General features: G+C 33.6%; 1 protein-coding gene across 4 annotated transcripts in view; it reads left to right on the forward strand.

Moving 5' to 3' along the window:
- LOC106176231 (uncharacterized) overlaps window positions 1-12,418 on the forward strand; it is a 20,615-nt gene continuing 8,197 nt past the window's right edge. The window contains exons 1-12 of one of the 4 annotated variants that reach the window (XM_013558524.3): window positions 1-982; window positions 1,690-1,782; window positions 4,256-6,069; window positions 6,873-7,019; window positions 8,091-8,339; window positions 8,558-8,638; window positions 9,399-9,480; window positions 10,041-10,117; window positions 10,289-10,426; window positions 10,615-10,752; window positions 11,538-11,686; window positions 12,241-12,400. In XM_013558524.3, coding sequence (XP_013413978.2) covers window positions 1,764-1,782; window positions 4,256-6,069; window positions 6,873-7,019; window positions 8,091-8,339; window positions 8,558-8,638; window positions 9,399-9,480; window positions 10,041-10,117; window positions 10,289-10,426; window positions 10,615-10,752; window positions 11,538-11,686; window positions 12,241-12,400 — 3,054 coding nt within the window. In that variant the 5' untranslated portion in view covers window positions 1-982; window positions 1,690-1,763. Of the gene's footprint in view, window positions 983-1,689; window positions 1,783-1,863; window positions 1,927-4,255; window positions 6,070-6,872; window positions 7,020-8,090; window positions 8,340-8,557; window positions 8,639-9,398; window positions 9,481-10,040; window positions 10,118-10,288; window positions 10,427-10,614; window positions 10,753-11,537; window positions 11,687-12,240; window positions 12,401-12,418 lie in introns of those variants that run through there. The other 3 variants (XM_087009468.1, XM_013558525.3, XM_013558526.3) reach the window with 3 other exon arrangements.

The raw sequence follows: 12,418 nt of genomic DNA on the forward strand, positions 1-12,418 counted from the left end.
CCATCCCAAGCTGTGATTGGCATCTGACCCAGAAGCACAGGTCACAGCTTATCACATATGCAAAGTCTTGCCAGGCAGTTGTTCCAGAAGCAAAACTGTACTCTGCACCAGGATACAACTCCAGCTGAAAAGCAGCTGGCAAGAATGTTGGATACTAGACTTACACTCAAAGACACACTGAAGGGACTGAGTAGGAGGTGCTGAAAGTTTTTAAGAACTTCATAAACCCAAGAAAATATCCAACCAATTTCTTGCATCTATGGATTGTGTTATGTTAATATGATACCAATACTGAAAACATCTTTGAGAACATTTAGAACAGGATGACTTCAACTATAGGAGAATGAGCCAGCGCAAAAACAACTGGCAAAACAGCCCTAAGTGAACCTGTTGTGTTTGTACAAACCATTGAGTTTTTAAACCAGTTGAGGATAGGCACACATGATTGGAAGACATAAAGGCAGTGGATGCATTTCAAGTTGGCCTGAATTCCATCCAATAGATATTTAAACTTCCAGTGAAGAACACGCACAGTAATGCTGTTTTTGTTATAAAATCTTTGCATATGTGTTGTTTAGAAGGATATAGTTTTTGTCTTCAAAAGAGCAGACTGATGCAGTCAGCTCATCATATCTTTCACACATAAGACTACCAGAGACACTGACAGTTGCGGGAGGCTGAATATTTCATCAAATCAACTGGGAACTTTGATTGTTACAGAAACTATCATGTATATTTTAAAAAAAGAGCTGTGACTGGTAGATTCATTCTTTTCAATCATTGAAAATTTACAGTTTTAAGAAAAGTTAATTTGAGTCAGTGACATCAGCAAAACAGAAGAATTTGATACATGTGGGAGAGAATTTAACCAACACTAAACTAGAGGAATAGGAATGCATATATGATCTGTTTTGACCAACACAAACATTACAGCTACAGGTGGCTGTAGAAAATGCACTAAGGGAAATCCTACATGAGTCAAGTTTGTATAAAAAACAAATTTATACAATATGAGAACATAATTTGTAATTTGGTGTGTGTTTGTTATGTACCTTTGTATTTGTGTCTATGTTGGGGGGAGGGGGCTAGGGTATTTACGTTTTCTAATTAGGTTTGTTATCTGCATACAATACTTATGTACTTGTTTTCTAAATGTGATGGTGATGCTTGATATTACACTGTTCATGGCTGCTGTATATACTTGGCAATATGTAATCTTAAAAAAAAAGTTTATTAGAGTTGACCATTGTCAGATTACTTTCCAGACAATGTAAGAAGATTAACATGATTTGCAAACCTCGTCAGATAGCCAGGGAGTTAATTGCATTTTGTGTCTTCATAGAGAAAGAATGTATATCTGGATTTATATAAATAATCTATATAATATGTCTTAGTGTGGATTAAAGCAACACTTATCCTGTAAGCTAGACACAGTAATCTGCCTTTCTTGGAGATAACAACAAGCAGACACCACAGACTGAAAGTGAATTTCATGCTGAGATACATTCTAGAGAGCATATGAGGACCTGGGAAAAAACATCTTGCAACTCAGCCATGTTGCTTAGTTATGGGGAAAACAACTAGTATATCTAATTAATTTTGTCATGAAAACATGACTATTGTATAAAAAAATTGAATGTGTCAGACTGTGTTATAAAGTGATCTGATACATATATATTTTATTTTCAGAATACAAATGATTTTCTAAGCTGTCCAGGGAGAAGACATCACAAACTGATTTTTGTCAAGGGTGATCCTGCATAATGGACCTCTACTTTGTTTGTAAGTAAAGACTTTGGGTTTTGAGTGTGTGTAGTTCTCTTTATTTTCATTGTTTACAAGTTTTCCATTTTTACTTGCATTACAAGACATCACAAACTGATTTTTGTTAAGGGTGATCCTGCATTATGGACCTCTACTTTGTTTGTAAGTAAAGACTTTGGGTTTTGAGTGTGTGTAGTTCTCTTTATCTTCATTGTTTACAAGTTTTCCATTTTTACTTGCATTATAAGTTGTTTTGCCAGATGGTTTAAATAATAATTAATTGTTTTCCCTCTGGAAATTCTTATTTTTATGCAAGACTTAGTTTCTGGTTTTTCTTCTTTGCTGGGAATACCATATGTCTTTTTCAATTGCACATTTCTAAATGATTACACTTAATTGTGTAGTATTCAAGAGAAAGATTAATTGTAATATTCTTCTTAGACTTTGGGTTTTGAGTGTTGTAGTTTATCACTACAGAAGATACAGAAGAAATACACACACTCAAAATCCAAAATCTATAGTCTAAGAAGTCTATTATATATATATATATATATATATATATATATATATATATACACACACACACACACACACACACACACACACACACAGATTTGGGAACATTTAGTAGTCACAGTAGTTCTCTTTATCAGAATTATTTATCAGTGAACAAAGATAATGAATGTAACACCGGTAGGAATGTTGTTAGAAAATGTGAAAATTATCGCACAATAATTATACAAGGCTATTTTACCAAGGTTAGTGCATTTAAGGATTGTTGTCTAAAGAATAAATTTAAATGGAATGCGCAGTATTAGCCAGTGCTGTTTAAACTTACGTTTTTTAATCAAAACCAAAGGAACTTAAAACTATTTATTTATGTAGTTGTGAAACTCAGATGTGAATTAAGCTGTCAACTTGAGGGTGCAGTTGTAGTATAGTCTTTTGATGATTTGCTACAATTGCTTGCTGGAGCCATAAACTACTTGATGCCAGTAACAGATATGTGTTTTCACATCACTTATCTTAACAACCTTGGTTAGAAGTTAGTGTGATACAAATAGATCATTGCTAAATGATTCATTGGTGATGTAGCATCACAAATATATGACTGGAAATGTTTATGTTATATATTGTATGATGAATGGGTGTTTTGTTATTTACTTAATACCAAGCAGCACCAACATTATCGACAAGATATATATATTGCTTGAATAGAATTTCTAGCACTTTTCCAGGGTCCTGACTTTGGGCACAAGCTAATTAATGTCCACACAATTAGAATATAATTAATCAATTAGGTAACAAAGATAATTCTGTAATCTGGACAGATTTTGTTCATTAGTTAGTATTTTAAATGATTAGTGAAATAAGACTATAGCTCTCTTTCCAAGCAACCAAGTTATTGTGTTGATTAATTCAGCTAAATTACCAAGACTTAGCCATGCATACAGGTTTTGCATGTAGAGTACCCAGTTACATAAGGGTTAATGTTGGGAGTCTTTCAAGATATGTAAAAGCAGATTCATTTGCATATGAAGTGAAAAATAAAGTAACATATGGAAAAAAGTTGTGCTGACTGAAAAATAAACACTCATAAGTTACATTTTAAATAACATTGCATAAAAAGAGAACAACAGGTGACAAAAAATGCAATTTACCTATGAAACATTTTCAGTAGAAAACAGAACTTTAGAATTGGTACTTTAGCTTCTGAACATTTATCTTACAGGCAATTATACCGGTGTATTGATTCAGCTGTATTATAAGTGCTCTTCCTCAGGCTTGTTTAATGACACTGTTTGTTGGAATAAATAGGCTGTTTTTAGCTCAAGTTCCCTTTCATTTCATTTATATTTGATAAAGAACATATCTCAGACTCCAAAGGGAAATGTTAATAATTGACATATTCTGGTATTTTGGTGTGTTGGGAAGTAAATTGAAAATGCTGACACTATGATAACTGTACAGGTGGATCTAGTTTAGCCTGAAAAAGGTGAACTGCATTGACATTAAATACCTGCCTTTATCAGAATGAGTGAGATAAAAGAAATGGAATATTGTTTGCATATGTGCTGAGGTGATGAAAGATTTAGTGAGAAATAATATCATCAACAGATTTATATTTTACTTAAGGCCACCAAACCAACACCTAACATACTTTTAAGTTAGAAAAGTGCCAACTTGATGGATAGAACATATTAATTAAATAATTTGGAACAATTCTTTACTTTTAATGTGCATTTATCTTCATTATTTACAACTTTTTCCATTTTTACTTGCATTATAAGTTGTTTTGCCAGATGGTTTAAATAATGCTTGTTTTCTCTCTAGAAATTCTCATTTTTATGCAAGACTCAGTTTTTGGTTTTTCTTCTTCACTGGAAATACCATATATCTTTTTTCAATTGCACATTTTCCAAATGATTACACCTTGTAATGTAGTATTCAAGAGAAAGAGTATTTGTAAAGTTCTTCTGCTTCATTTTAGGTGTTATTTTATGCTTGATAGCTCCAAGTTCTTCAGAGATTATGGAAAACATTTCCAGCATTAGCTTGGCCTTTTTGTCTGGTGGGAAGCAAGAACATGGGGTACCTATGAGCATGACCGGCAATGAAAACAGGACCTCATCTGTGAATATGACCACAAATGAAAATGTTATTGTATCAGCAAGTGCATCCGGGTACACACCCACCAAAGTTGAAAAATTTGCTGTAAGTCAGAGCAAGGAAATGAATACTTTCACCATAGCGCCAGCCAGTGACAGCACAGGATCTGGTCCCAGTTTATTTATGCATACAAATCTTGTAGACAGTGGTTTGGATCAACAATCTGTAACAGTGTCCAGAGTGTTTTCAGGATCAGATTACATTGGTTCATATAATCCAGCTGAGTACAAAACAACTGGAGTCACTACTAGTTGTAGGGCTGAAACAGTGCAAGTACATGGAGATTTGTTCACAGGGATTGTGAAGCCAAATTCAGCAACCTCCATTTCCTCAATAGCCAGAGCTGAAAAAGTACCAACTGCTGTATCGACCATTCCCCATATTTACAATCATGTTACCATGTCTCCTGAAAAGTTCTCTTTAACTGAGAGTATGGGAACATATACATATCCAGTTGTCAGTTCTACCATTCCGTTTTCTACACTTTCCTCAGATGTAATTGCATCTAGTTTTACTGAGGCAATGGTTGGTGCATCATTAACAATAAGGCAAAATAGAACCATGACAACCAACATTCAGGTTTCTATTCCAATGGATAATACAACTACTCCAATGGCTAATTATCTGTCTGGTGAGCCACAGAAACAACAGAACTCAGCATCCCAAACCCACAGCGCCCACCACCTTCAGGCATCCTTCTCCTCCTTTGCATCAGTGTCTTCTCAGTTGGCTACAGTCACCATGGTATCAACAGCAGCTGGGGATGATTTGTCAACATCAGCATCAACATTTGTATCAGACCTTGATTCAGCTTCATCATCCTCTGTTGCCAATGTTAGTCCTCAGGAGGCTATTACCACAGATAATACAATTAATAAGGAAACAGAGAAAACACTGCCCACCAAAGTGGTTAAAAGTGACCAGGTCACTACACCCACTCCAACACCATTTGAGACCACTCCAGTTGATGGCAAAGTAGATTCTGGCAAAGAACCTGAAAAAGGAAGAAATGTTACACCTGAACCTGATGCAAAAACTAGAACTGAAAGTACTCTGATTACCATAGCAACTGTTGCTAGGCAGCCAACAACTTTAACAACAACAACTGCAACAACAACCACAACACATAGGTTGATAACTACACTGGGGGTAAATTTACCACTACGGACAACACCTTTCGTGCCTTCAACAGGGAAACCTAAATATGTAACAAAATCAGCACTGAGGAAGGTAACAATAAAGCCCAAACCTTCCACTCTAATCACTTCAACATCAAAACTACTGCAAGTGACTACTCCAATTGCCAAAGATGCCCTCCCACCTATTTATATATCACTAGTGCTGAAAATGACTTGGACAGAATTTTGCTGCCAGAGAGAAGAATTTCAGTCTTTGATGTCAAAAGCCATTGAACTTACAATTGATAGGTCTATAAAAGGAATGCAAGTGGTCATCCTGAATATGTACATATGTAAACAAATGAATATAATTTTTAAGAGGTCTGCAGTGATAGATGTCGAGTTTTACTTAACGAATGAGAGAGGTGAATTCAGCTTTTACCTGACGGAAAAATGTTATGGTCTTCTTGAGAGTGGGTTCCAAGTAACAGGTGGATCAACATCATTCAAAGACAGGGTATGTTACCATTATTGTTTGAGTTTGATTGAATTAACAGGTTAATTCTGTTATATTATTTATAATTAGGGATCATGGTTTGCTGTACCATTTTTAAAACTTGATTGTCAATCATGATATATGTATTTCTGCAAACCAGTTCTTTAAAATGGAGTCCTTGATCTTTCATGATATTGGACCTTTGAAGAGTAATAGATTTTTTACATGGTATTTATCTTTGGCATTTGTAATACTACTATTTATGTAATGTATATTATGTGGATCACTGGAAGTTGCACGAGGTTTACATGTACATTATAACAGTTTCAGTTTTATCATTGCACCACTGAGCACTAGTAATTGTTATTCATATTTCCACCCAATGCAAATAGTAGTCTACATCTTGAAATTGTTTTTAGACTATATATTATTCTAATATTACTTAGACCCTAATCTTATTAAAAAGTAGAATGAATAGAATAAATTTTTTCTTGAGAAAAATTGGATAATTGGTACAAAAGTTCTGTATACAATACCTTTAAATCTTATTGAGTGGACAGAAAATAGTTTTATTTTCAAATTCCTAATTCTCAAAGTGAATTCACTACTTAATTGTTTATCATATAATTTAAAACAGAATAATGTCTGAAATGAAAATTAATACCAATAGCACTAAAAATAAATGATGTATGTGTAAATGCATTAAGTTGGTAATTTTGAAATGCTATAAGTAAGAAACAAGCAAACACAATTCATGTTTTTCCATTAATTATGTTATAAAGATATGCATAGTCATGCCACAACCTGTTATTTTTTCTCCCCAGTTTCTTTCTTATACGCTCAAAGGTGAAAAGTCCAGTTCTGTGGCATCATCTTTCCAACAGACCCCCAACATGGCGACTGGTGTTATTGTTGCTATAGTGATAGCATCTGTGGCTGGAGTGTGTTTTGTTTTGCTTATCATCCTCCAGGTAATAGTACAACAGGAAAATGTTTGTTTGTCTTTTCAGGTTGGGTTTAATTTATTTCTGCATGTAGGTTTCTTCTGTGGGTTTGAAAGTAATATGTATAACACATTGGGGTTGTAATAATAATAATAATAATAATAATGATAATGATAGCTTGATTTAGAAAGCAATTAACTTGCATATCATTGCTGTACACATAATTCAGTTGAACCTGAGATTACAAAAGGGCCTCACTGGTTTCCCAGCTGGACACTACTTTTCATTTAATGCTTTTATATTCAATGTTGAGCTGTCATGCTGTAATAAATATAGGAACAGTTTTGAGTGGGAGTGCTGAAAGCTAATTTTTGGGACTACAAGCCAGCAATTTAGCTGCTCTTAGAAATTAAAAAAAAAAATTATCACTTCTTTGTGTTTTTAATACGTATGTGTAGGTTTTTACAATGCTTTATTGGTCTGAGTATACTGTACTTAGAACTATTTTATTTAAGATATTTAATAATTAAAATTACAATGTGATTGTGAAACGGGATTATCAGTGCATTGATAAAAATTTCTTTACATTTTATTATCTTTGTAAGTGTAAGACCCCATTTCCAGAGATTAGATCGATCCAACTAGATCGACCTAACTCCCTAGGGGTTCACGCTAAATAGCTGTCGGCCGAGCGGGCACGAAAGTTAATCACCCCCTTACAGCTTGTAGTAGGTGGGACAGACATTTAAGCCGGATTATCTGACAGTAATCTAGTGAGACTCCCCACGGGGATAGATCGATCTAAAATCTATGGGAATGCGCCCTAAGATTTAATTCATGCTGTTAAAAAATTATGGATTAGTTTTTTTAAATAACTTTGAATGGTTTTTTGAATTTTTGTTTTTGATTTTGTTATGCTAGCAAAGGATTGAGAAGGTAACTTTACGTGTATTGATTGAAAGATACTATTTAATTATTTTTCCAAAATAATTGCTTTAAAGTTTCAAAATAATGATTATAGAAATTTCAAAACAAGCAAAGATTCAAAATTTTTATCAAAGTAAAGAATTTTTCTCACCATGAATTTATAAATTTCAGGTAGTTTTAAGGCGCCGAAGAGGTAAAACTATGCGCTCTTACTACAGCAAAGCTCAGCGATATTCTTATGATTCCCACAGCTTTGATTCCATTTCTATGACGCAAATGTCGAAATTCCGTCGTTCAAAGAGGTTGTCATCTCGAGGCAATGGACGGTCAGCAGAATACTCTGGTTCTTCAGCTCGCCAGTCTGGGCGATCTGGAAATTCAGCTATGGGATATATTAACCAGGCATTGTTAACAGAAAAGGTATTGTGTTCATGCAGCTACCAAACAGGATATGAATACTGAGTACAAATAAATAGTAAATAGTCTGTTGTATCCTATCTCTATTATACTATGCTGTACTTCCTATTTCATATTAAGATTTTTTAAAGAAAAATGGTTATTTATCAACTGTTTGCACTATTTGTAATAATGATTATTGATAGCTGGTGTTTTTAAATATGTTAGTTTATATTTTCTAGGAGTGCCCTTCACATCCAGTCAACTTTGCAAATCTTGCCTCTCTTGTCAATGAGCCAGACTGTCTGGAAGCAGAATTTGAGGTAGACAAATTGCAAGCACCAAGTTGCTTTTAATATTTGCTGATCCATTACACCTATGTGTACTTCGTACAGTAAACACACATCAAGCTGGAACAAAACTTATTCAAAATATATTTTCCAAAACTGTTTTGTTAGGTATACTATGTTAAAACAGATTGGAACATTTTCAAGTTTTTTTTAATCAAATGAATATTATGTTTCTATAAGATAATTAAGATATTGGAATATGGCCTGTGAAATGTGTGGGTAGGTACCGTATGTGGCATGCCATTCATTATTGATAGTCATGAGGCATTTAGCTCTCAGTTTTAGTACTTGTAATACAATAGTGGTAGTGGTAATATGATTATTGGAGAAAAAGCATGCGTTATCCTTGTTATCAAGATTTTCTATTATTGAATACTTTACGGTCCAGATTTATTTTTCACAATCTTGATGTCAGTGAAATCCAACAAAGTGTGATAAAGCAAACTGGGTTGTCCATTACTGTCAACATTAATTTGAATTTTAAAAGAAACCAAATCAATATCACCAGTTTGATTGAGATATCACAAATGTAAGATGAATTCAGTAATTTTAAATCCATTTCATTGAAAATAAATTCTCAAATTTCAAATTATGAAAAAAAGTATGGTTGGAGGCCATGTTGGAGGTATTGTTCTTTAATCTCTTAGGAATAATGAAAAGTTGAATTTGTGATGTCACATTCTTTTACAACCCTTTTAAATAATTTACTCAATTTGGCAATGTATTGTTTCAGTTACTACCCAACATCATGGCTAAGTTGTCAGAGGTGCCGGTGGGGGCAGAGGATAAGAACCGCTATGCCAATGTCATTCCCAGTAAGTAGAACAATATAATATTAGATACTACTTCATTTTGGACTAGTATTTTCAGAAATAAGGGTTATTCCCAGCTAGAAAAGAAGGAAAGGATTGTCTGGTTGTGATTGCAAATCTAACATTATAAGTATATAGAAGTCTTTTATAGTCTTTTGTGCATAGAGAATATTAAAGTTAACGTAGTTACATGTATAATGTAACTGTTATAAAAATGATTTGGCACTCTTTATATCCAATACTGTGTATAGTAGGTCTACAGGTAAGACCAGTTTTACTTAAGACCTTTGCTTTCAATTTAAAGACAGAACGTTTAAATTACCTAATTTAACAAATCAGTGGTGCTCCACCAGATTGGCCTGTTTTAGAAAATGTAAGAAATAGCATGTTTTAAACAGTAACAATATTTTGGTCTTAAAGTTATTCAGTTTCTGACTTAAGTTTTCTTTTTGCACTCTCAATTACGTAATCACCAATCATATTTGATAAAGCTAAAGGTGCTGCTACTTTATTATATATAGTATCCAGTAATAAAATTGTTTTTTTTTTTCATTTTTAATCAGATCGTGATACTCGAGTTCCACTAGCTCCTATTCCTGGTGTACCAACATCAGATTACATAAATGCTAACTATATGAGGGTATGTAACTGTGCATGCTAACAATATCATAAAAGAAAAACTGAATTTCGTGCCTGGATTGCTTTTTAGAGGTTTGGCGAAATGTTTTGGTGAAAATATATATATTTCCCTCTCAGACACAAATAACAAAGGTTGAGAATAGAAATGTAAAATCCTTTGTGCTTTGTTCAGGGTTATATGGGAGAAAGAAACTGCTACATTGCCACCCAAGCTCCACTGGAACAAACTGTTGCTGACTTCTGGCGCATGGTCTGGGAACAACAGTCCAAACTCATTATCATGCTCACTGACTTTGAGGAAAAAGAAGTGGTACAATAATACATATATGATTTTATAAGTATATAGTAAAAACATGAAATAAAAGAGACAATTATATCAATTATATTTTAGAATAAAACTTACACTAAAGATTACCTTTATTCACAGTTAAATAAAAAAAAACAACAAAATATAGCTTGAAAATACTTATTTTGAAAAGTACCACATTTTGTTTTTAGCCTAAGTGTTTTCCATATTGGCCCAACACAGATGGTGTGGATACCATGCGTTTATATGGAGATTATGAAGTGATGCTTAAGAAGAAAGAGATCTTTCAAGAATATACCATATCAGTCCTCTCACTAAAGGATGTAGAGGTTTGTTGTGTCACTCTTCAGCATTTTTATTTAGTAATATTATTACTAGCAGTTATCAATTCATGAAATGCCTTAAAATGCTGAACTTTATAATATAAGATTATGTATTACTGGAATAGATGTGCATTGGGTATAAAAACATAATTCTTACCCCAGGGGTATCATATTCTCCATGTGCAGCACCTACTAGTATGAATAAAATTCATTCAAAGTCTATGTGCACTGTACAAAAGGATACATGTATCTTTAATTCATCATTTGAGATGCAAATTTGATTTAAAAAAATGTAAATATTCCTTTCTTCTGTTATGGTTATCCATCCACTGGGCGTTTAAGAAAGAGGAAATGCCCATTAAAGCTTTTGGTCAAAACTTGTGTGACTCTGCCAGTTCTGCTTGTTTAGCTCTTTAATCAGTACCAGTAGCAATTAGGGTCTCTTTAACAAACATGATAAAACAACATTATTTTTGATTAGATGGCACAGCTCTCTTCGTGTTTATTGTTATAGATAATAGATAAATATGTAAACATACTGAGCAAATGTTGAGTAAAAAATCCAAATCACACTTTTTGGTGAAAGCAAGGAACTAGTATCTTTGTTTTTACCAGTTTTTCCCCTCTTTAATATAAGACAAAAATTTTAGTTTCAGAAGAAATACAGCATTCAGTATGAAAAAATATATACTCTTAAGTTCCTGTTCCTATGAAAATACTGTTTACAAAAACTTGTCAGCTGCTTTCTTATCCATGTTACATGTTATATGTTATTGTTGCTCCAATCACAGAGGAACCTGTGCCGTGAAGTGATCCACATGTGGTACACAGCCTGGCCAATCCATGGTACCCCAGAGTCCACGCTGTCTGTGCAGACATTTATTCTTGAGGCCAGGAAACACATGGAAGAAAGCAGAGGGCCTGCCATAGTCCACTGCAGGTAAGAATTTATCTCTTTCCTCAGTAAGTTCTTTGCATAAGTGGTGACAGGAGAACATTTGGTCTTAAAGTCAATAAATGATAAGTACATGCTGTATAATATACATTTTATGGCAGAAGATGGGAATTTTTCTCCATTTTGTACGATTTTTTTACATATACTGTAAGTAATGAAGAAAGGAGAATTTCAGTGGTGGTTATGGTAGGGGTGGAATTTTATTATTTACTAGCAAATCCAGGAAAGAAGTATTGGTTTAAATTTAAAGCATTTCTTTCCATTTTCAATAAGATAAAGAAGGTATTTTAAAAATCATACTAGAGTGTAACTTCCTCTAACTGATTTCTTTTTACCATTTTTAGAGGAAATTTGTCAAACTGTCAAGAATGAACACTGGGCATGTTATTAAGTAAATTCAGAACAAGGCTAACATTCATATACATATTCCTAACTTTACATTCTTTGCAATCCATGTAATATTTATATTCAGTCTTTCATATTACTAAGTACCTCCAATTTTTGTCATGATATTATAATAATTCCTTTTGATATTTCAGTCCTGGCACTGGTCGCACAGGCACGTTTCTTGCCATAGACATATGCATGCAAGCATATGAAGACTGTCATTCAGTAGATATTCTGAACTGTGTGTACAGACTGAGGTGTGACAGGGGAGGCTCCGTCCAGACCAAAGAACAATACGTTTTCATTTATAAGGTAAAATTTAAAATTAAA

Source organism: Lingula anatina, chromosome 1 (genome assembly GCF_051362555.1).
Source record: "Lingula anatina isolate TDL-2025a chromosome 1, LinAna3.0, whole genome shotgun sequence".
NCBI lineage: Eukaryota > Metazoa > Brachiopoda > Lingulata > Lingulida > Lingulidae > Lingula > Lingula anatina.